The 22,602-nt window shown below is 43.1% G+C and overlaps 1 protein-coding gene across 5 annotated transcripts; it reads right to left on the bottom strand.

The window, feature by feature from the left end:
* Window positions 1-110: 110 nt before the first annotated feature.
* On the bottom strand, window positions 111-21,419 carry LOC135257538 (E3 ubiquitin-protein ligase TRIM9). Of its 5 annotated transcripts, none has more exons than XM_064340364.1 (11): window positions 20,555-21,419; window positions 15,058-15,153; window positions 13,100-13,222; window positions 10,406-10,516; window positions 9,702-9,855; window positions 8,049-8,117; window positions 7,659-7,819; window positions 7,085-7,223; window positions 5,636-5,939; window positions 4,168-4,330; window positions 111-3,841 (listed from the first exon to the last, which is right to left on the bottom strand). In XM_064340364.1, the coding sequence occupies exons 1-11, from the start codon at window positions 21,317-21,319 to the stop codon at window positions 3,791-3,793; spliced, it is 2,136 nt and encodes a 711-aa protein (XP_064196434.1). In that variant the 5' UTR covers window positions 21,320-21,419; the 3' UTR covers window positions 111-3,790. The 5 variants fall into 5 exon arrangements, with proteins under 5 accessions (XP_064196434.1, XP_064196436.1, XP_064196433.1 ...); XM_064340367.1 differs by lacking the exon at window positions 111-3,841 and adding an exon at window positions 5,056-5,137 and having other exon boundaries at window positions 4,244-4,330; XM_064340366.1 differs by lacking the exon at window positions 8,049-8,117 and having other exon boundaries at window positions 20,555-21,418.
* Window positions 21,420-22,602: the final 1,183 nt, after the last annotated feature.

Raw genomic sequence — 22,602 nt, 5'->3', positions numbered from 1 at the left:
TGTATGGTTTTGGCAGAACACCATGTGTATGCTTTGCAGCTTTATCTGTCCCAAAGAAACAAGGCTTAAAACTGCGTTCCATGAAACAGATCAAATGAGAGAGGCCTGTATATATGCCATCACAATTTATTCATTTTGAAAACGAAAAAAGACATTGCCTTTCTTTTACACTACAGAGTATGAAAACAATGCCATTACAATGCATTTCATATACAAACCACTGGAGAATACAAAACGTTTACATTTTTAGGAGAAATTAAAATGAAGTAAATACACAGAATTCTAGAAAAAGTACAGCTTTTGTGAACACACAGACAGGACACCAGTGCTGTGGTGTCCTGTGGGACTGTCTGGCATTCCTTGGGGCCTGGTGGTATGTACTAGGCCTAGTTCTCTGGTAGACTGGTGCAGAAAGAGGCCACTTTCAGCCCCAGGGCCTTATCAGTGTGCTTGTCTGTAGATTCTCGCATTGAAAACTCTCTCGCAGATTCCACAACTTTCGATTGTGTCACTGCTGCAAAGTGTAAATTTCAAAAAGACTCAATACACATATAAAAATAAATAACACGAAATAAATAAACATGTATAAAGTCTGGTATGGCGGTGGGTCCTCTTGGTTCTAATTAAGATTTTAATCGCACAACACTGGCTGTTTTCTAGCACCGTTTTTCGTCGGATGTTCACATTCAAAAGCAAGCTACCGTGTCAAAATAAAAATGCATGCCGAACACACCACTACAAGACATTTAGAGGAGAAGGAAAGCTTCTATGTGCATCACTACTAAGGTCGCTGTGAGTTTTGGGTTTTGAGTGAGCCTGTTAATGGGCCTTGCTTCACTAGACTGATAAACTTTTCTTCCTCTGCATGAAGGTGAGTGGTCACTATGACCCAGTGCTCACCTGGTAATACTCCATTGCATTATAAATACTGCTGGCTGCTTTGTTACTTTCCTCCATCTCTGGCCTTTCCCAGTGGTCAATTATAACGTTTTGAAACCTTGTCAAATGAACTTTCCCTGTCGCCATCTTTAATTACGAGAATGGTCACATTCACATTTGTTCTACACGACAGGTCCATCAGAAAAAGTTTATCTATTCTACTTTATTTTACATCTTTACCTTTTCAACATACGATCCACTGGCCCTGCACAGAGGAAACTAACACAATCTGAATTGTTTGACGTAAAGTTCCTGAATAAATCATTTATTTGAAAAGAGTAGGATGGACCCTTGTAAAAGATTTATAAATTACATGTTTTCGGAGGCAAAAGCAAGGGTCTAACAGTAGCTACATACAGGTAAAAAAACTTTTCACATTTTACCATAGGGAGAACTTTACTTGTCCTCCAGATATGGAACAAGACCATTATTCCAATGTAAGAAGTAACTTTGGTATGCTTAATCCAAACAATAAAATTCCCAATGTGGATTAAGGACAGATTTCTAATGCACAGCATGCACAACCTTAACAAATGTACACTCCCTCTCATCGCAAAGTGGTTTACTTTTTTTTCATTTTTAAAAGTAGAGTGAAAAATAATTTTGGGAGAAGCTTGGTGAATAAAAAAAATAAAAATGGAAACATTTCTGAAACACTAGTTTAAAGGGCTTAAAAGATAAAGAGATCGAAATCCAATCTTTCAAATGTGGAAACATCACAGTTCCCACTTACCCTTGTTTCAAAGTCTCGCACTGTAGTTTTCATGCTTGAGCAAATACGTAAAATATTATCGGTGAATCACAGTGGGGCAGTACCTCTGTAAAGACCAGGTCTAGTACTGCATTAAGTCTCCCTCATACTGCCAATGAGTAATCAATCCACTCAATCAGTGAAACCTGAATAGTCAAAATGGCAGACATCCATGAGAAGAGGCACAGTATACATATGTGATCACTGACCACACAGCTTTGCAGAGAATCTGTACATAATATATAAATGAGTATGCAACCTGTGCATGTGGTTTAGCGCAAATTGGAACATCTAGAGGATAATTCCTTTCATGTACTTTTATCATTACTGGTCAGCAGAACGTCTATATGGCTTGAGCCAGTCAGGTTGGTCCAGGACAACAAACTTGCCCATCCATGATTGATGTATATTCACACTCCTGTTTGGCATGGGCGGAATAGCGTTCTACCCAATATTGTGCTAGTTTGATTCTCAGTTCTTGTGTGATTGGAATATCTTGTAAACGTCATTGACTATCTTAAGCTGAAGGAACAGGATGTCTTATGGTTCAGTTTGTGTGTATATGTGTCTGCCACAGCTTTAAAATTTCAAATGTAAACTCTGTCATTTTGATAGTTCTGGTCTCTGCTGTTTGGAGGTATTTAATTAACAATTGCCTGAGAACACTACAGACTTGCTCACATCAAGTTTTTTTTTTTTTTTTTAATGCCAAGGTCGAGGTTTGAACTACAGCTAAAGGTCCACCATAGGCGTGTAAGATAAATAACACCGTAAATGTCTAAATGGGAGCGTTTGTGTATTATTTACAGAATGAGGTCACTGATTTAATTAGTCCACTTAAAATTCATGCTTGGGACACACGAGTCTTCACTCAGTCTCGTGTCGATATTTACAACTACATGCAAACATGACCTCACAGACTTTCGTCAATCAATGTTCTGAAGCTTTAACGGGTTTTACAATAGCTTTTCATTTAAAAAATCATTGACCATCAAGAGGGCGAAGCATCTTTGCTTGACTCTATGTGAAAAACAAGCCTAACACGTGGGACAAGTGCATGAGGAAAAAATATATTTTGTATTGATTTTGATTCACAAAGCAGGAAATTCTCAGAATTTTATCATCTCGGTCACTCGCATCTGGTGTCATTGTGAGGGCAGGACATTCTTGTTGTCCACGTGCCCATTAATTAAGGGTCACATATAAACTACAATACAAACATGTCTACATCTGCAGGGGTCTACTATCCCTTGTGGGTTTTTTATTATTTATTTATTTTTATTTACTTCCGAGCAGAGTGTCCATCCTGAGCTCTCTGGGACATTCCATTCACTGCTTAGAGATGATGTCACAGACATACACCGTGAACCCCAAGCAGACATGACACTCAGAGCAAAGTTACTTCTCTCTCTTCACTCTCCTGTCTGCTCTCTCGGAAGCAGTGTCGCTGTATTTCTCCATTTGATTACTGAATATTTACATGTGTTCTAGCAAGTCCTGCTATTGTAATGGTTAGCATCTGTGAAAGCCTTGTGTTCTGAGGTGTCTGTTTGCCACCTTTGCTTCCTGTACAGTTTTCATAACATATACACAATGAAGACAACACACTTATTTTATATTTTATGAACCTGAGATAAGTAGATCATAAGAATTTTAGGGCACTTCTAGTCTGTAGTTGCTATTTTCAGATGTAGACTCAGAGTCCCAGACTGCTTCCTCATTCCCCACTAATCCCAGAGCAGTGATCAGCCAATGAACACTCCTATTGGTGTGACGACTGCCAATCAGAGAGCAGGCTGATCACTTGGGATCAGGGGAGTCGGGAGCAAGAGAGCAGTTTTAAAAATATGAAAGCACAATGTTGTGATTTGTGATGACATATCATTGAATTACTGATCGTTTGTTTGACTGAGATGTAATTGGCTGTTTTACCATTGAAGTCTAAAAAAATAACACCAGTGAACATATAATATAGCTATGCATGAGTCTTAAACCTCCCACAATGGTGCTGTTAGCTGACATTGAACATGGTACTGATCTGATTGGAGCTCGCGTAGCGCCAGTGTGATATTGTGTATTACCCAACGGCTCATTGAGCAGTCACGGCTGCTGAATATTCTTTGGCACCTCCAGGCCCGTCAACAGCGTGACCTGTAAGAGAAACACGGAATCCGACTGACGTGTCACAAAAATTCCATGATCTATTTTCTTGATCAGACCCACTGCAACGGCTCTCTCCGGGTTGCCATTTAAGCTGGGCTGCTTTTCTCATTACATTACAGGTGTTTAGCAGATGCTCTTATCCAGAGCGACTTACACAACATTTTACATAGCATTTGCATTACAGCTGGATATATACTGAAGCTGTGGAAGTACCTTGCTCAAGGGTTCCTTACCTGGGAATCAAATCTGTGAACTTTAGGGTACAAGGCCAGTTCCTTACCCATTATACTACACTGTCTCCTGCGTGGACTCACCTGGACATTCCTGTTGAGGCTGACAGCGGGCATAAAGACCCCCTCCAGGTTTTCGAAGGCCACAGGCCCGTGCTGCTCCTTGTTGATAAAGAAGGTGAGCGTGTGCTTGTTCAGGTCCAGCAGGATGCCCACAGTTGACCCCTTAGTGATGCCCCCTTCCGCCCTGAAAGAGTGAACCAACTGGCATTGTAGTGGTGCACAGACCAGGACCTGTTCAATCGTCTGCTCTTCGCAACAGAATTAAGCTCGGGATACATTTTCATTTTTTACACACAATTATGAGTTCATTGGGAAAAGGAACTTGTGTAAAATGTCAACGGAAAAAAGTAACGCCTGCTTAATTGTGTCATTCAAAGCTATGGACAAAGCCTGTGGTTTTCGAGTTCTCGACACTGCAGTCTGTTCCCAAGCACACCCTGGCCTTTGGTCAGAAGTAGTCATTAGTAGAGTTCCCATATAATTTTATTATATATTATATTTTAATGGCTTGAGAAGGTAAAAAATGTCAGCCGCAGAAAAAAATGGCTTTCCTTTTTGGTCAATTAAGAAAAGAAAAGCTGCCTGATTTTCTAACTAAATGTGTGTAAATGGGATATAATTTATCATGACTCAACTACAAAGATATACTGCGAATAGCATTGATATGTGGATATGTATGGAAAATATGCAGACGCTTCCCTCTTAGCTCAAGTTACAATTGCACTATGGAAACTCCACTATATTTACACACTACACTCTACCCTATCTGTACTTCCTTTATAAGGAATAACTGGAACTATGTTCTTATCCTAGAAGGGTTGCAGAACTACAGGGCTCTATGGGAATTGCAGAAACTAGACAAAATAACACAAAACAAGCAAAAGGGGAATATTTTCCTTGGATTATTACCTGCCATATATATCTACCTGGTACTTAAATGAGTGAAATGTATGGGTGATTTTCAGATCTTACACTCCATTGTGACAGCTGACTGGAAGAAAAATAATGAGGATGAAAAGCAATAAAAATTGGCTGCGAGAATCAAATAAAAATTTAAACGTAAGGACAATAGTGAAATAAACCATGCTTCCCACATTTAAAAGTAAAGTTTGCAACAATGTAAATTTAAGGGACAGCGGAGGGATTAAACAAATAAAATGAACAGTTAAAAAAGAACGGTTAAAAAAAAAGTTCCTCAAAGCAGGCCCATGCAGAGACCTTTTGAGGGGCAGGAAAAGGACACACCAACCTAGGATAACCATTCTACAACACCCAGACATTGTACAGAATATACTTTACCAAAATGAATGAATGAAAATGAATGACAGCAGCAATGTTAATACAAACGTTATTTTTTTTTAAACAAGTCAAATTGTCACATTAGGCAGGTGGCTTGGCACCCAGAACCCCACCCCCCTCAACATGGCTGCCTCAAAGTCTTAGCAGGGAATAAGCATAAGCTGCAGTCCTCCAGCAGGGGGAATCATACCTGTTGGTGTGGGAGTTGTTGTGCATGAACCAGCTGCGGTTGTTGTCCACGTACATGGCCCAGGCCTTGTCGTCTTTCCCCAGCATCATGTCCTTCATGGTGTTGATCCTGGCCACGCCGAAGGCAGGGTCGGGGTGGTTGTCGTAGCGATCCACGCACAACTCCCAGTAGTGCACGCCCTTGGAGAAGGCGGCCGTTCCCAGCACCACGCGGTCGTCGTAGCTGTTGCAGCTCACCGTCTGGTTCTCGTTGGTCAGCACTATGTCCCGGTGAGCGGAGGTGGCATCAAAGGTGAACCACGCCACTGGAGAGGCGAATAAGAAGGGAACGATTAGCAGCCCGCAGAAGTGCATCGGGCATGGGAGTGAACCCGCAAGACGGATGCAGACAACAGCAATATCAGATCTCTGTCAACGGCTGCAGTCGAACACCAGTACATGCATTCTGATGATCTGAAAGGCTGATCCGCTGAAAACCGCGTATGAAGCACTGAAGAACCAAACCGGAGATGACGCGTGAAATATTAACACGCCTCACAATGAAACATTAAGCCCGATGTGCTGATTTAAAAGTCAAGCACCGGATTAATTTTCATTTACCCATAAGGCACTGCTGTATCAAGTCATTCCACTGCATTGCTCTAATTAACAGAGTCCTCAGAGATGCTGGAATAAACAGTTATCTGGAACACTACAGGGCTTTTGGCTAATAAATATGAATACATTGTCATTACAGTTGGCAGGCTCGGCTCTGGAGCCGCCTATTCATCCTTTGCTATTCTGCGCTTTCCGGGGCCGACTTTCATTCCAGCGCCATATCAGCTGTCACCAGTCGAAGGCCTCCCACCGCACCGCGTCTTGCGTATTAATCAATAGCGTCGACAGCATGTTCCGCTCCTCTCTCTCCTGGCCCCGGCAGCCAGTATCAATTACTTCCCGGCGCATGATTTCTGCGAGGGGCTGCTTAACTGTAAGATGATCTCGGCTGCCAGACCGTATCGGGACATCAGCTCTGGCCCAATGTGTACTGCCCCCGGCTCGTTCTGGCTTAAGGGAACGCTCTGGCTCAACTCACATTGTTTGGATGTGAGGCAAAAACTAAAATCGGACTGAAATCGTAGGTTCCTGGAGACTATCGGGTCCCAGGGTAGGCACCACGCAGACTACAATGACGGATCGCATCAATCGCATTTCATCAAGAGGAGTGAATGAAATAGCATTTCATTGGACATGTACCAAAGAGGACCAGAATAGCAGTGTGATACGGCGTAGGAGAAGCAACAGAGACCTCCCAATGGAATTACTCAAGAGTGTAGAGTATCCCTGAGCATTAATTAAGACTTCCGCTTATTCTCAGGTTTTCTTTGAACCCACTCCACCCCCAAAGAATGAGGCCTCTCTCCCGTTTGGCAAATCGGACCTCGTGGGAGGGGGGGGGGAAGTGACTCACCGTCGGACGTCTTCAGGATGACGGTCTTGCTGTAGGGCCCCACTCCTGTGGAGTTGTAGGCCTTGACTCGCGCATTGTAGGAGCTGTTGAAGTGGAGCCCGTCCACTGTGCACACGGTCTCCTTTCCGACGTACACTTCCTGGGAGACACACATGCATGGCCACCTTGCAGTTTAATAAATGTTGCATAAACAGAGAAGCCAGGCCAGAAAGGAGAGGGCTGGTTCTGCTGTCTAAAAATCGCATGGCAGCATATTGCCAAAGATTTGCTTTGATAGCCATATGGTCAGATCCTGGATAGCTTATGTCTTTTCCACTTCCTCCCTCCAACTGGAAACAAATTACTTTGAAACATTACAAAACACCCATTGGCAGCAGTACTGTCCTTGTCATAACCCATCTTGAACATTGAGAAGATTAATAAAATGGGAAAAATATAGCTTCATGGAGCCAGAACTTTCCATGGTAGGAATGCAAAGCTGACCATCTGGTTAGTCTACAGAATCTTTGGTATTTTTTCAGCTCCACATACTGATAAACTGTTGTGTTTACATCAAAGATGAGGAGGTGCTCACCCTGTATTGGCCGCCATTGCCGTCGTCCAGCTCCAGCACATAAGCCTCGATGGGGACACTGGGACCTGCAGTGACCCTCCAAGCCAGGGTGGCGCTGTTGTTTCGAGTGCAGCATTTCTCCAGCTGCAGCAGGGGTGCGGGCGGGACAGTCGAGGCCTCCGCTGAAAGACAACATGCCAAGCACCACGTTCCCCCCCCGCCCAACAAAAGTCAGAACGGTTTTCCAAATCCCAGGGACGTGAGAAATTGAATGTGATGAGTGCAGAGACATGCAAGGGAAGAGAGCACTTTTCAAAACACCGTTTATCCCCTTGAACGTGGCGGTGCGTGAGCCGGTGACTCTCGTGTGCAAACTGAAGGGAACGTGTAATTATGGCAGCTGTGAAGTACCTCCTGCGCTTTCCGTCACTTTCAGTCCACCTGCATGCTTTTGTTTCAATAATGGAGTCTCCTGAAAATCTGAAACATGATATTGCATCAAATCGCATCCTGTGCCACTCTGTGAACAGCTTTTCAAAATGTTAATTACCCTATCGGAATGTCATATGGTTTCTATGTTAATGCATGTTTTGACATATTATCTTTGGGCTTTAGATTCCCCAGATTCAACTCTCCATGGCAACAGACTGCTGAAATGCGTTCGTGTGTTGAACATAAGGCTCTTTAGCTCTGTCCTATCATAGCCACTAGCTGACGACTATTTTTATGATACATTTTTCTCCTGGAATAATTTAAAAATATGGGGAAAAATGAATCACCCAATATGTCTAGTTGTTTATGTATGCAATGTCTAGCTGTGAATTGACGTGCTCTCTTGAAATGCATATCATGCATCACAATAGATTTAGAGCAACATCTACACACAAAAAGAAATGGTTCACAACACTAATATATGTAGCCAGTTAAAGCACACACATATAGTTTGTACGTACAGACAGGTAATGTTACGTTTTTTGTAAAGACGTGGAGAGATTAGCTGCCTTGGATTCGCTTGAACACCACTGTGTATTGGCTCACAAACATGCCAAAATTGTTCCAGGCGAGGAGTTTGTTCTGGTCAGGTGCTCAGTGCAATTGGACTTGCTCACATCAATTAAGTATTTATCGTGAACCAATGAGACATTCCTGGCCAATTTCACAAAGCAATTCTACCCTTTTGCCAAAGCATTTAGCACAGACTCCAGTCCAGCTGACACATGCATCACAAGAGACGGGTGCACCACTGGAACTAGGGAACAGCAATGTAATTAAAGCAGCGTGGACTTCGCCCTCGATAACACAGGCTTGCATGTTCAATGTCGAATTAAAGCACTTCATTTGTTAAATGTCTACAATGTATTGTATGTCCATTGTAAGCAATCTATAGCTAGAAATCAAAGACACAACTGAATATATAATATTGTTAGCAGAAAGCGACAACATGTCATGCAAACAGAGACAAGAGTGAGCTCAACACGATCAGCAAATAATCGAGCTTACAATAACATTAATAAACATTGACCAAGAAAACGACAAGGTTTACATGTAGCTTATTTCATTGTCATGCACTGTGACTTAATTTGGCGATGGGCAACTCCAGCAATTTTGGATCTTTACATTGGTTACTGATGACCACATGGGCCTCCAGGTAAACTGGATTCCAATCAGAATAAACCTGATTGACAGCTGAGGCACAATAAAGGCCAGCAGACACTGATGCTCTCACAGACTAGAATAGCCCATCCCCGGTTTAGTTCACGAAAGCGATCACAATAGAAGTTCATCATAACTCTTGGGTCAATTTCAGCATGCTTAGCCGGAGTTTAAATCTCAGGTTTAATCCCCTTAGACCGCAAAACTACGGCTAACGCCTTTATTTCACAGATTCTGATAGCTGGTCCAGTTCTAATGTAGTTCCGTGGTCGGGGGGTTTAAACTCTATGGTCCAGAGGTTTACACTCCAGATAAACATGCTAAAATGAACCCATGATGACTCCTGACCTCTGTGACAGGTTCAGTGAGTCCTGACCGAATCAAAAGGACATACCGTGGGGAGACTCTCACCTTTAGCCTGAATGAAGTCCAGCTGGTGAATGGCCTGCAGCAGAGGGTCGGTGCTGAGAGTCAGGTCAAATTCGGGGCCAACCTTGGCCTCCAGCGCCCCCTTCACCCACTGGTCCTGGGATGACTGCACCCGCTTGATCAGGGCGTCTGAGATCTGGAGAAGAGGGACCACCGTAACCCCCCGGGTGCCTCCAAATTTATTTCACATGATTTGAGCTTGCTTTCACTCTCCCATTCCCTTCATTCTCACGGGATAACCGATTACTAGCTTTTCTACTTTTATTTAGGAGAAAAGTGACGTTTTTAAGTTTTTTAATGGGAGGCTCATGAGGACAATTTTGTTGTGGGCCAAAAAACTTACATCATATCGATAAATGTTCACCATGCCGTGAGGAAGCAACTACATGATGAAAGCAGTGAATGAATTTAATTCACGGTAGAATGACAGAACACGGCATGTAAAATTAGTAGCGATGGTGTACCCAATGACCTTCATTATTCATGACATGTCAGCGCAAACACTGCTTCACAATCAGTCATTCGCGGTCAGAAAACACGAGGGCGACTAACAATGAAGTCGCTGCAAATATTTGATCAATACTGCTTTGGTTCTATCGACGGTTGCAAGCATTGACATTGGCGGTGGTTACTGGCCGTGTGAGCCACAGAGAAAATGGGATCGGATTGGTCTGATGTCTCCATACCTGCAGGAACCCACTGGGGTCATTCTCTTTGATCACCTCCAGGCAGAACTCCATCATCCCTGTGGTCTGACGCAGCTTCATGGTGCAGTGAGTGATCTGGTCGCGTACCACCTGTGAACCAGCACGGGCAACGTGCCCCCGTCATCATCCATGCCCCCAAACCCCCAAATTTAAACATATAAAATCTAGGTTAAAATGAGGCCACATCAGGAGAGGACACTGAGGCAGACAGCAGACCTGGGTCAAATATGTATTTGTTTTGGATTCAAATACTTTTCTGTGCTCTATTGATCTTGCCTTGTGTAATTGAGCCTGCCAATATGACCAGAAGGCAGGGTTTGCACTTTTTGAGAGTATTTCATTGGTTCCAATACACCAGACAAGATCAGTAAAGCGTAGAAAAGTATTTGAAATAAAAACAAATATGTATTTGACCCAGGTCTGCCAGATATCTGCTGGTTGTACACCGCTAAAGGACATTTAAACACAAGGAGCTACCAGCCTTCAGTCAGGTGTTTTCAAGATAGCTAGTGCAAAATTTGGCAAATGGCACTCATGCCGTTACAGATGAGTGCCATTTGCCAAATTTTGCACTTCTCAAAATTCAAGACAAAGCTTTTGCTCTCAAAGTGAAAAGAACCTAGGGCACTGGCCTCTCAGAATAACACAAATACGATTGTCCACACTGTTGCAGAAGAAGAAGTAGAACATGGCTACTCTTAATCTTTTAATTCTTCATTTCACAGTGTAATAACAGAGACCTCAAGTCTCACACATCATGTGTTAGTCTCAGACATTAAGCGTAATCTCACGCTCACATGCCCCGTTTACAAAATGTCACACGTATCAATCAAAATCCCCTCCACACCCTGTCAACACCAACATCTTCACTTCCAAGCCTTCCTCCCGCCCTCACCCCCAGCAAAAGTCATTTGTTTAGCCAATTAGCTTAATTATGGGAATTTCTGAACCTTGACGTCTCTGTGATGACGTGTGATGCTGAAATGTCAACATCACACCTAAAAGCACTACTGCGCACAAACATCACATTTGAAAAAGCTTGACTGAACAAGGTAAAAAATTAAGGTTTTCAACAAATCTAAGTAATTGCATTCAAGGAATTAAAGAAATGACACAAAACCTGATGATGCACATTCTCCTGAAACAAAAGTTTGTTCTTAAGAAAATGGAATATAGTGTCAAAATATTCAAATACAATATATTTTATAGATATTCCAAAGATTCCCAAAACATGGGGGGGGGGGTAATAATAATTTCTGCATTCAAATATTGCACTATATTTTTATAAGCACCCATATTTTTGACTGTGCCCTTTTTTTTTAAATGCAGGCTCATCACTATATTTTACAAAAAGTCCACATATTTAACATATATTGCAGTATATACAATTTCTGCATGGGCAGTAATGAACAGAGTGCCATGATGGTTGTAATTACTGGTGCCTTTATGGGTTGCAGATGAAATAAACCTCTGCTCGTGCCACACGCCACAAATGTGTTTGTCTCTACGGCGCTGGCGATGGGCACTCATAAAGCCAAGCAAAATTTCATTTCATTTCCCCCCCCCCACGAATGTGAAGTGTGGCGAACAGAGGCCAGAGATAAACACTCCTGACAGTCTACTGACTCGGAAAAAAATGAATTAGGGTAGAAAAATGACATTCAGCTGTCAGGTTGACACAATCGCGACACTACACGCCATTAAACGAGAAGAAACAAACGTCCTCCTTTGGCCATTTTGTTTGATAAACTGTAGCTATTCGCTATTTTGGTCACTGTTTCAGAGATTTGCACACTGCTGGATGAGTCGAGTGGAGCAAAGCCCCACCATCTATAAACCTACTGTAAGTCAACCTGACAATGGCAGCCAGGCTACAGGCTACATATTTTTGGGTTTATTCTGAACATAAGTGAAAGTAGCTATTCATGTGTATGGTATTTGTTTGCACTACCATCCTTTTCCTCTTTTTGATGCCTTTGACTTCACAAAGGGTGCACGTTCACAGTGTTCCCGGGGTAATCTCCTGTTTGGGAAACAGCTTTGCCGTATTGGTTATTATCATGTTGCGGAAGCCCGTTTTTTTTTTACAGCTTTTCTCTGCAGCCCCCTGTTAATGGCAGCAGCTGTTCTCCAGGGCCCCAATCCAGCCAGCCGGCACGTTGAGCCGGGCACGGGTCCATGTGACCCACCGAAAGCCTAATCCTGCCCACACTCTGCGCCTCGCCTCCGCCAGGGTTCCAGAGAGAGAGAGAGAGAGAGAGAGAGAGAGAGAGAGAGAGAGAGGGAGAGAGAGAGAGAGAGAGAGAGGGAGAGAGAGAGACAGATAGGGGCCCAGGGCTGGCCACGGAAATTAAAATCCAAAATGGGGAAAGCACCAAAGGAAATAACAAAGGGAGAAGGATTTTGTCTAACCATAAGCCCTATGTGTTTTCTTTATTTTGTTTGTTTTTTTCATTCTCCTACTTAAAGAAAGATCTGTATACAGCCATCATTACAAATAGCACCCCTTACTTGATGTCTTGGATACAGTCTTGAAACCATCATCAGCTTTTTTTTCTTTTTTTTATTATCAATGTATTTTAATCTATAACAGATACCGAAAGGCCTGGTGGATGGGTACAAATAAATATTCTGTCGCTGGAGCATCTGACCCGTCCGTGCACAAAGACTTACCTTCAGCTTGTACTCGCGCTCCTTGGTGACCTTGGTGAGGAGCTTGGCTTTCTGTCGCGTGAGCGCGTCGATTAGCGCGTCACACTGAGCCACCAGGCAAGCCTCGAACTCCACTCCGTTCTCCTGCGGGGGGCACAGAGACGGGTCAGCCATCTGACGACATGGGACGGAGGCAACGGGCGAGGGGGCAGCGCTCGCCGGCCGCTAACACCGGGGGGGTGACAGCCAGTAAATCTTCGCCGCCGCAGTAAATCGATAATTGACGCGGGGGAAGATAAGCTACGAAGCTCCAAAGTCTAGTCTGGCAGAAGAGACTCTTCAAAGCCGAGGATGCAGGCAGCATTGAGACATTTCAGAGCATGGGGCAACGTTTTGCACTAAACAGATCCCATCAAACCAAAATAAAAGCCTTTTGTGAGTGCATTGCAAGGGCTGATGGGATGTGGCAGCGCAGTAGGCATTATAAAAGCCTAAATTGTCTGAGTGTCCCAGCAGACTGTTATAGCAGACAGGCACACTCCCTCATCCCTGCTTCAGCTGTAAGTGTGGACACAAACAGATTCATTTCTTCCTACTGGGCAATAAGACGTGCTTTAGATGCAGGCTACTGCTATCCAAAAATGAAAGCCGCCTTGCCCTTCTCACACACATAATCCCAGGAGTTTACCACAAATTAAATGATTGTGGGTAAGTGACATACTATAAAGTCTGCTTCTCCGTTGCTCCGTTCAGATGATTATCATAAAGAGGAATGTTCTTCTTTCATCCTGTTCACTCGCTTTCAAGTTTGACTTTGAAACAGGCAGGGAGCCAAATGTGCTGTACCAAGGGTACATTTCTGCTACAGGAACGATGAAGTATAACATTAAAAAATTGGTAAAATTCATTTTAACAAATTGAAAGCAAATTGATTTTGACCAAGCAAAACTAAATGACCATATGAATGATAATAAAAACCTAAAACCATGGATGTGGATTATTTTATTAAAGCTAAAAACTATGATGTTCACATTCAAATTGCTTCATTTTAATTAGCACAGGTTTTAATACAGAATCTTAGATAATAAAATACGCCTATCGTGTCATATGTTGCCAACACACTTCGGTTATAAATTAAACTGACCCTTACTTATCAGCTCCACCTCATTGGTCACACTCCTGCGCAGGAAATGTGTTCTTCATGCTTTGTTATAACTGCCACTGGGATTAATACTCACAAAGAGTAATGTGGTGTGGGGATGGCTGGTTTAAGCAGCCACACCTGCCCTGGGTCAAGCTAATTAGACCTGGCCAATTGGATAATGGGTTAAGAATTAGATAATTGGCCAGGCTAATTGGACCCAGGAACAGGAGTGGCTGCACCTGTGCGTAGTGAGGTAATCACTGCGCACAGGTTAAATCTGCCATCCCCACCCACATCAGTAGCTCTCTGTCATGACAGGGTTTTTACATCTGCTCATTTGGCTGTTACCATCTTGCCAAACCCTCGTGGAATAAATGTGGACTGTCTGAACATCTTCTCCCTGTGTCTCTGTGCTGGAGGGCCCCAAAGAAAGCCACTTCGGTGGCCTGTGGCAGGCGTGTTTGCCACAGTGGCGCCCAACGTGGGGCTCCTCCAGCACAGAGACACAGGGAGATGATGTTAAAACAGTCCACATTTATTCCACGAGGGTTTGGCAAGATGGTAACGCCAAATGAGCAGATGTAAAAACCCTGTCATGACAGAGAGCTCCTGGTGTGGGTGGGGATGGCAGATTTAACCTGTGCGCAGTGATTACCTCACTACGCACAGGTGCAGCCACTCCTGTTCCTGGGTCCAATTAGCCTGGCCAATTATCCAATTGGCCAGGTCTAATTAGCTTGACCCAGGGCAGGTGTGGCTGCTTAAACCAGCCATCCCCACACCACAAGTAATTAATGCAATTAACCGTCAGCAGCCAATCAGAACAGCGTATTACCTGTATCTGTTGAAGCATGTTCTTTAACTGAACCAGAAATTCTTTGGCGTCCTTGGCTCTGTCTGATACTCCACTCAGGGCTTGGGAGAGCTGGCACTGTAAGATATTGAGAGATAATAACGAATCCCTTTACATGCAGTTAAACGCCCACAGCACATATGTATCTGTCAATTCTATTTTTCAGCCATTTTGTCCTCCCCCCATCTCTCTTTCCCTTTCTGTCTCTCTCTCTCTCTCTCTCTCTTTCACTTCACTGATGCAGGCTATAAAAAGAGAGATACAGGACATGAGATCATCGTGGATAATGGTTCAGTACCCATTAATAATCATTTACATTAAAGTCCGCCCACACACTGAAGGCTTTCCCTAGGAAACCAATAAGAACCTACTCCATAAACTCCTCTTTTTTTACATAGGTTTACCACATGGCCTACGCTAAACCAACGTAGCAGTTTGTGTATGTATAATATCTTCAAATAAATCTGCTCAAAGTCAGATACTGGTGTGGAGACGCTTAATGATCGTAAACATACACCCTGCTGCGATCGATCTGGCCCGGTTCCATCCCTCCCGTTTCTGTTCACACCTGCTCCGCCATCTCTGGACGTCTCCGAGCCATGAAATATCAGGAGGATCCTAAATCGAGCCAGCCCTTCCCCGGTCCCTTAATGCACCATCTGGACCGGCAAGCTGGCCCCATCTCTAACAAGCGGATGAGTGATTTCCCTTCTCGCACAACCAGACCTCAGACGAGACAATGGAACACTTGGGCCACTGACTCTGGTGGTCGGTGGTACTTGGCGACATCATCGGAACAAACAGACAGAGGGTCCTATTATGTGAGGGCAATTCATTTATTTAAACATTTTTTTTGTTGCGTTTAATTTGTTTCATTTGATGATTTATTTAAGGCCGAACGTTAATCACATCTGATTAAATGTTAATTAAACATCAACCTTTTCATATTTCCATCCGGCTTTGATCGTGGTGTCAGGAGCCTCGTTTTGATCAGACTTAATGAGTCTGATGAAAAGGTACTGTAATTGTCTTGTGGTGAGATATTATGTAGTTCTACTGGGTAATTATGAACATGAATGAAAATCAGACTGCCTGGCCCCCCTGAAGGACTACAGTTGGACACTCCACCAGATTCCACGCGGAGTGGCCTTCTGCTTATGGTGATAAACTCCCGCACCAGGCACCAACAGAGATGGAAAACAGCCCTAATATCTGGCGTGACGAGACCACATCACTGCCACCAAGAAGAAACAGATAACAATATGAAGCAGATAGAGCTGTTATAGTACACATGGAGGTATTCTGGACAGCTTGTACACTGCATGTCAATTTTCTATCATTGAAGTATTCTGGAAAAACAAGTTTTTTTTAAAATCCACTTAATTTTCCACAATATTTACTAAATATCAAGGAGTCGTCCTGTCCATTGAGTAATTGATATCTACAATAAGCAGCCATACAATAATCACAGGAAACCTAGGAGCAATGTGTGTAAAAAGCAAGCAGCCAAGGTGGCTGGCTAGCGAAATTAAATTTCAGGACGGTGTCCAGGGATTCGGGCCGGCTGTGTGAAACAATACAAATCTGTGCTGATCACAGCAATGACCTTGATTCTTGTGAGTCCTCGGGGACCTGCCAGGAGGAGTGGGTCAGAGAATCCCTCATCTCACATCCCACCCCTAAACACTCTGCAGCTGGGCCATTAATGCTACACATCTGGACCAAATCTGAACCAATCTCTCTCTCTCTCTTTCTCTTTCTCTCTCTCCCTCTCTCTCTCTCTCTCTCTCTCTCTCTCTCTTGCTCTCTCTATCTATCTCACTCTCTTTGTCTCTCTCTCTCCCTTGCTCTGTCTCTGTCTCTCCAATTTATTGAGGTCTTCTCTAGGTGTGGGCAAAATTCAGCCTCAGGCACTGTGTATTTCTGGTTTGTGCTAGCATGCACGCTCTCAATGCATAAGTGAATCAGCGTATGAATCATAAGTCAAGCAGAGCCAAACACTGAACACCAAAGGCTGCCGTAGCAACCGAATTAAAGAAATCTGCGCAAACACTACAATTGCTGTCAGCGTAAAAACTGTGCGTGTGATTATAATTAACCACTTTTCATGTATACTTAAAAGCAGTCCCTTAACAACATATAAAATATTGATAGGATTCGGCCCATTAATAAATGTATGAATATGTTGAACACAGGCCAGTGACTTGAAATAAAACTGAATAAGAATGACGCCATTCAGAAGACTCGAATCAATAGGTGAGCTTAGCGTGGGTACATTTGTATGTTTTTCAGTCCTTAAAAGACATGTTATTTGAGGCATTGTGGGAGATGATGAGAGAGTGGGGTGTTTCGTGGGAGATGGTGAGACATGCACCTTGGCGATGCTTGCTAGCTGGTAGACCGCTATTTGTACCAACTGCACAATTTGCCAGAAGCACAGTCTTAATATCACATTAATTTTTCATATTGCACTCAGAGCAGCGTTAATAAGAGAGGTAGCAATCAAAGCAATACCTTTTGCGATCGCTAATGTTGCCACTCTGGCCTATTGTCCTGTGGATTATTCATTTAGCAGCCACTTTGAGTATCCATGGAAATAGAGAGGAAAATGTGGCCAATGTTTCAAATTCAAGTCTCCATTTATGCGAGAATGAGATCATCTGGGGCTCCAAATGTTGGAATCTAAGGTCTACGGCCCCGGTTACCACTTGCCTGGAAACAGCAAGCTAAGCCACTGAGCCATTAAAACCTGGGCAAACGAGAAGTGCCCATGCCTCAGTCAACTCATTATGGAACATGCATACTCGTATACATACTGTAGTATGGTGGGCATTTAGATACATTAGCCTACATTTTCCCTGCTATGTAACAGTGAGAGCCATTTGTAGCTTCTCGAGCCTTAAAGTAACAGGGAAACCTTTCCTCAGTCATAGCACCATCTGTAAAGAGATCATTCCTGGCTTGTGCTGTAATTGGACCTCTTAGTCTATACCCCACAGCTTCAACTGTCAACATGTCCTGTTTGTTAAAATGAGAGAACTTAGGCAGTCCCACACAGCTATTCTTCAATTTATCCACTATTCCTTAATCATGCTTTTTAAAATCAAGACCACACCATCACACAAACACTACAATGTAAGAGGACCCTCAAATTAGAAATTTCTTCCCCGTCAACATCACCAAGGGTGATTTGGAACCCATCTTGAAACAGAAGTCAATAAAAAGTGAATCAAATTAAAACCACTGGAATATTGTATGGCAAATATACACTATCTTTTAACTTGTTATATGGCTCCAGGAAAGATTAGGCCTATATGTCTAGAATATAATATGTGACAAACAAAAATGATTTATTGATTTCTACTATTGTTCTCACAGGAGCTACATTTGAGCTTGCAGGACATTCTTGCAAGAATACAAGAGATTCTTTGCAGAGATCTTCAATCCGTGAAATGTACTCTGACATTTTGAGGACCCCAAAAAAAAAAAAGAAAAACATGACGTGACAGAGAGTTAGAATACCAGCAAACTGCGATTTTGTCAGTAATAGAAGAGAGCATGTCTGACAAGCCTGTGGCATTTGAAAACAGCCCCAAGCCCTCAAGCCCTCAAACACCCTGAAAAAAAAAAACATGCAGTCAACTCTCGGTCGCAGCAGCTGTGGGTCAAATGCAATGAGTCAGTCCCGGACGAGTGGGCCAGTCTAAATTTGGGTCCCTTCCACCGATTTCTCCTCATAAGGCCTGCCAGCTCAGGGAGCTCCGCTAGTTGCATGGCACGTCTCCACAATGGAGATGACTGTTGCCTCTAAGCCAGCATCCATCTGTGACAATCAAACACTCCAACAGGGGGACACTTTTCCCTAATGAGGCAACAAGCACTAGCAGTCAGATCATCGTGTCGGTTCAATTTAGCCCTCTTTCAGCTCCTTAACCCCATATGCAAATTACACAATAGAATGAGTGACGAAAATAACGAGCGGGCCATCTAAGGGCACATGCAGAACAACGCTCCCTGAAGTGCATTGTTGATTGCTGACCTTGGGTGGACCCCTGTCCAGCAAACTTTAACCGTAGTTGGAGGCACTGTGCCACGAAATGGTGGGACATGAAATTGAATGCGTTTATTTATTTATTTTTTTATCGTTGCCATGGGCACCAAATGACTGTAAAAAAAAAAAAAATTTATAAATAACTCTTCAATGCATTTGCGTCAAGGCAACCTGGGGTGCGCAATGACCTCTTTTGCCATTATGTAAAGGGGGGCGGTGGGGGGGGGGTGGGCTGGAATGGAAAAAGGGACCAATTGTAAAGGCAGCATATCTGTGTAAAACAATTGTAGGCTATATATAGTATTGAACATGAAGGGGTTATATTGTAGATAATGAGTACTATGATACAAAGTGGCCACTCGAAACACTTGGGCCTAGCTTCAGAAGTATTCTGAACTGACTTGCCAAAAGAATGGGTTTATGGATTTATTTATCTATTCCTCCCTGCACTGTCGCATCCTGTCCAGTCACATTGATCCACGAAACCTCTCCCATTTCCTCCCTCTCTCTCTCTGTGCAATAGACCGTGCTCTACTCCCCTCTCCCCTCCCACTCCTGTGGTCAATACACGTTCCCTTTCAACACAGAACAAACTGGGTGACAAGGTGGAGCTCCATTGATCACACACTGTACAGGTGAAAGTATACTGTGTGCCCCAACTGGTCTAATTCATGCTGGGCATTATTTATTTACTGTGCTTCCCCGTGTGTGAATTTCACGATCCATTTGTGGGACAGGATGCTGAAGGTAAACTCTTACATTTATAGTAAGTGTTTCCACTGTACCTCCAGAAAATGTATGGGAGTGTGAATGTATGTAAGCTAAATAGAAGATCTGATACTGAAACAGCACTTCACCTTTAATGCATAGCGACTAGATTTTTTCTTTAAACTAGTGAGTATATGTTTGCTTTTGTATCTGTTAAAGAGCCCCCATTTTATTTTATAGCTATTTATTAAATACATTAATGGGCAAGAAAGGAGTTTGTTTGTAAGAATTCATGTTCTGTGTTAAAAATGAACAATATGACTGTTTGTTTGTTGGAATGGCTTATTGATATCGAAGCAGCGGCCCTCGGCCACTGCCAGGACATCCTAATCAGCCTTCATCTTCATGTAGTTTGTGGTTGAATCCACTGGACAGATTAAGTCGAAAACGTTAACCCGTTCATTAGTTGTAGATTAAAACCTCAAAGCCATGACCGAGTTCCATCTTGAGTAGAGATGGCAACACACGTTATCCAACGTAACTACTGTACCCCTAGTCCTACATGAATGTGCGTTGTGACCGAAACATACAGGTTTTGATTGCTGTTTGGCCGAAGACTGACAGCAGCACAACGATGTACTAAATATGGAGCAACCTTGCCCTTCCAAAGGAACAGCAATTGTAGCTACACGTGCAGCATCCACCTCCCACCGTCCTTACCTTGTGCTGTTTCCACATGGCGCCCAGAGGTTTGACATCGTGTTTTCCGTGCTTGCCCTCCTCCAGGCACTGGAAACAGACCGGGATTTTGCAGTTGATGCAGTACATGCTGTAGTTCTCCACGTCGTGTTCCGCACATGTTGCCAGTTTGCGAGCGGTCGCTGCCGGCTGCTGCTGGCTAGCGCCTGCCACTTGCGTCGGAGGTACCAATCGATGTTTGGCCAGCGGTCCACGGGAAGGGTGGCATCGCTGCTGACAGGGCGTGCAGTAGAAGACGTCGCACTGCTCGCACATCACAGTGGCTTCGACCGGGTTGCGGTCACACAACTGGCATTTCACCGCCACGGCACGACTCTGCTGATAGCGTGAAACGATTGCCTCCAGCAGTCGGTTACGTGGGAAGCCCCTTAGCCCTCGTTCGTCTAGAGAGACGCTGCGATGACAAAGGGGGCAGGTGATGGAGCAATGACGGTGCATCATAGCCGGAGGAAACACCCTTACCCCATTCGGAGACTTCAGGCACGGCGTGTATGATCCATAGCCGCTGTCCGTTTCGCTATACATGCTCATTTTGTCCATATCAAGATAATCGTAATCCGAGTTCCCGGAGGCACGGCTATGCGGAGGTGTTTCACCCTCTGGCGTCTGTACAATGATGTTTCGGGCGCAAGCCAAGCAAACATTGTGAGAACAAGGTAGAATGATGGGATCCTTGAATAAAGAACCGCAAACTGGGCATTTTAATTCTTCATCCATCTTGTCCATAAAATGCACACACTCACAACGCAAGAGCCCCGATCAACGATAACACACCAGCACTATTTGATACGGACAGCTCCCCTTCCCCGCTGTACGCAGGCGTAATGTAATGTGGGATTGTTGGTTTTGTAGTCCATACATATAGAAAGTGTCCGGATTTCGAGCTACTTTGTCTTGTTGCGAATATTAGAATATAAACTACAAGTCCCCTAATCCCTTACACCTGTAGCCAATACCCGTAAAACAGAATACAATTAATCGCCAGTGTGTAGCCTGTGATAGAATTTCGGTTTATCATAAAATATAGAATTCCAAAGAATTATTCAGAAATTGGTATAAAGAGGAATTAAAGGCGAAGCCAATGAATATTCAAGTCAGTCTGATTTTGTAAAGTATTTGCAAAAGTACCAATCAATTGATTGTCCAATTTTTTAAATAATTAAATATAAATGGTCATTTAATAGATGTTATAAATAAATCAATAAACAATCAGTTCCTGGAGATTTTTGATTATTAGCAGTAGGACTGTGAAAATTATACCAAAGAAAGACTCCAAGCCTATCCATGATTTTAATATAGCCATTATTAATTATAAAAAATTATGTTCTTCTGCCCCTTTTCTGGCAGATGGAACAAGAATGAGAAGATAATGCTTCTCACAGTGGTGGTCATGGGGGTTGTAGTTGTGATTATGGTGGTGTTTGTAATAATAAAGATGAAGATGGACCCATCAGTCCTATCAGCTGTATCTTTGCTGTAAATTTTAAATAGTCTATATTTTTCTACCATTGTAAGGCACAATAGCTAAACGATCAGCATGCAATCTCTCCTGACATGCACCTGTTGACCTGGGTACAATTCAAATCCCTTGAGGAAGCCTCTGTCCAAATGCTTTCGGATGCTCTGAGATCTACTTAAGAGATTAGTCCAAAGATTTACCTGGAAGAGAAAATTAATATGTGTCAGAAGTCAACTCTGAATAAAACAGGAGATATATTGGATTCTGGTGAATATTCCCTGTAAAATCTGAAGCAGACAGCAGCTGTGAAGCAAATCATTACTTATTTGATTAAAATAATACTATTAGGTGGTTCACTAAAGAGCAACATTAAAGAGACACTCAAAAAGAAGGATAATTTCAACATGAAGAACTCATTACAGACTTTTTTAATAAGTCCTGTCAAGAAGCTAAAATAAAGCACTAAAGATACATTTTAAAATTCAAAGACATGAATTGTCATTCTGTGAATATATATTGTTTCACTAGTCCAGTTTACTTTATGGAGTAG

Source organism: Anguilla rostrata, chromosome 6, assembly GCF_018555375.3.
Source record: "Anguilla rostrata isolate EN2019 chromosome 6, ASM1855537v3, whole genome shotgun sequence".
Classification (NCBI taxonomy): Eukaryota; Metazoa; Chordata; class Actinopteri; order Anguilliformes; family Anguillidae; genus Anguilla; species Anguilla rostrata.
Note: the sequence above shows the minus strand (reverse complement) of the source record. Positions and strands in the feature narration are given on the sequence as shown.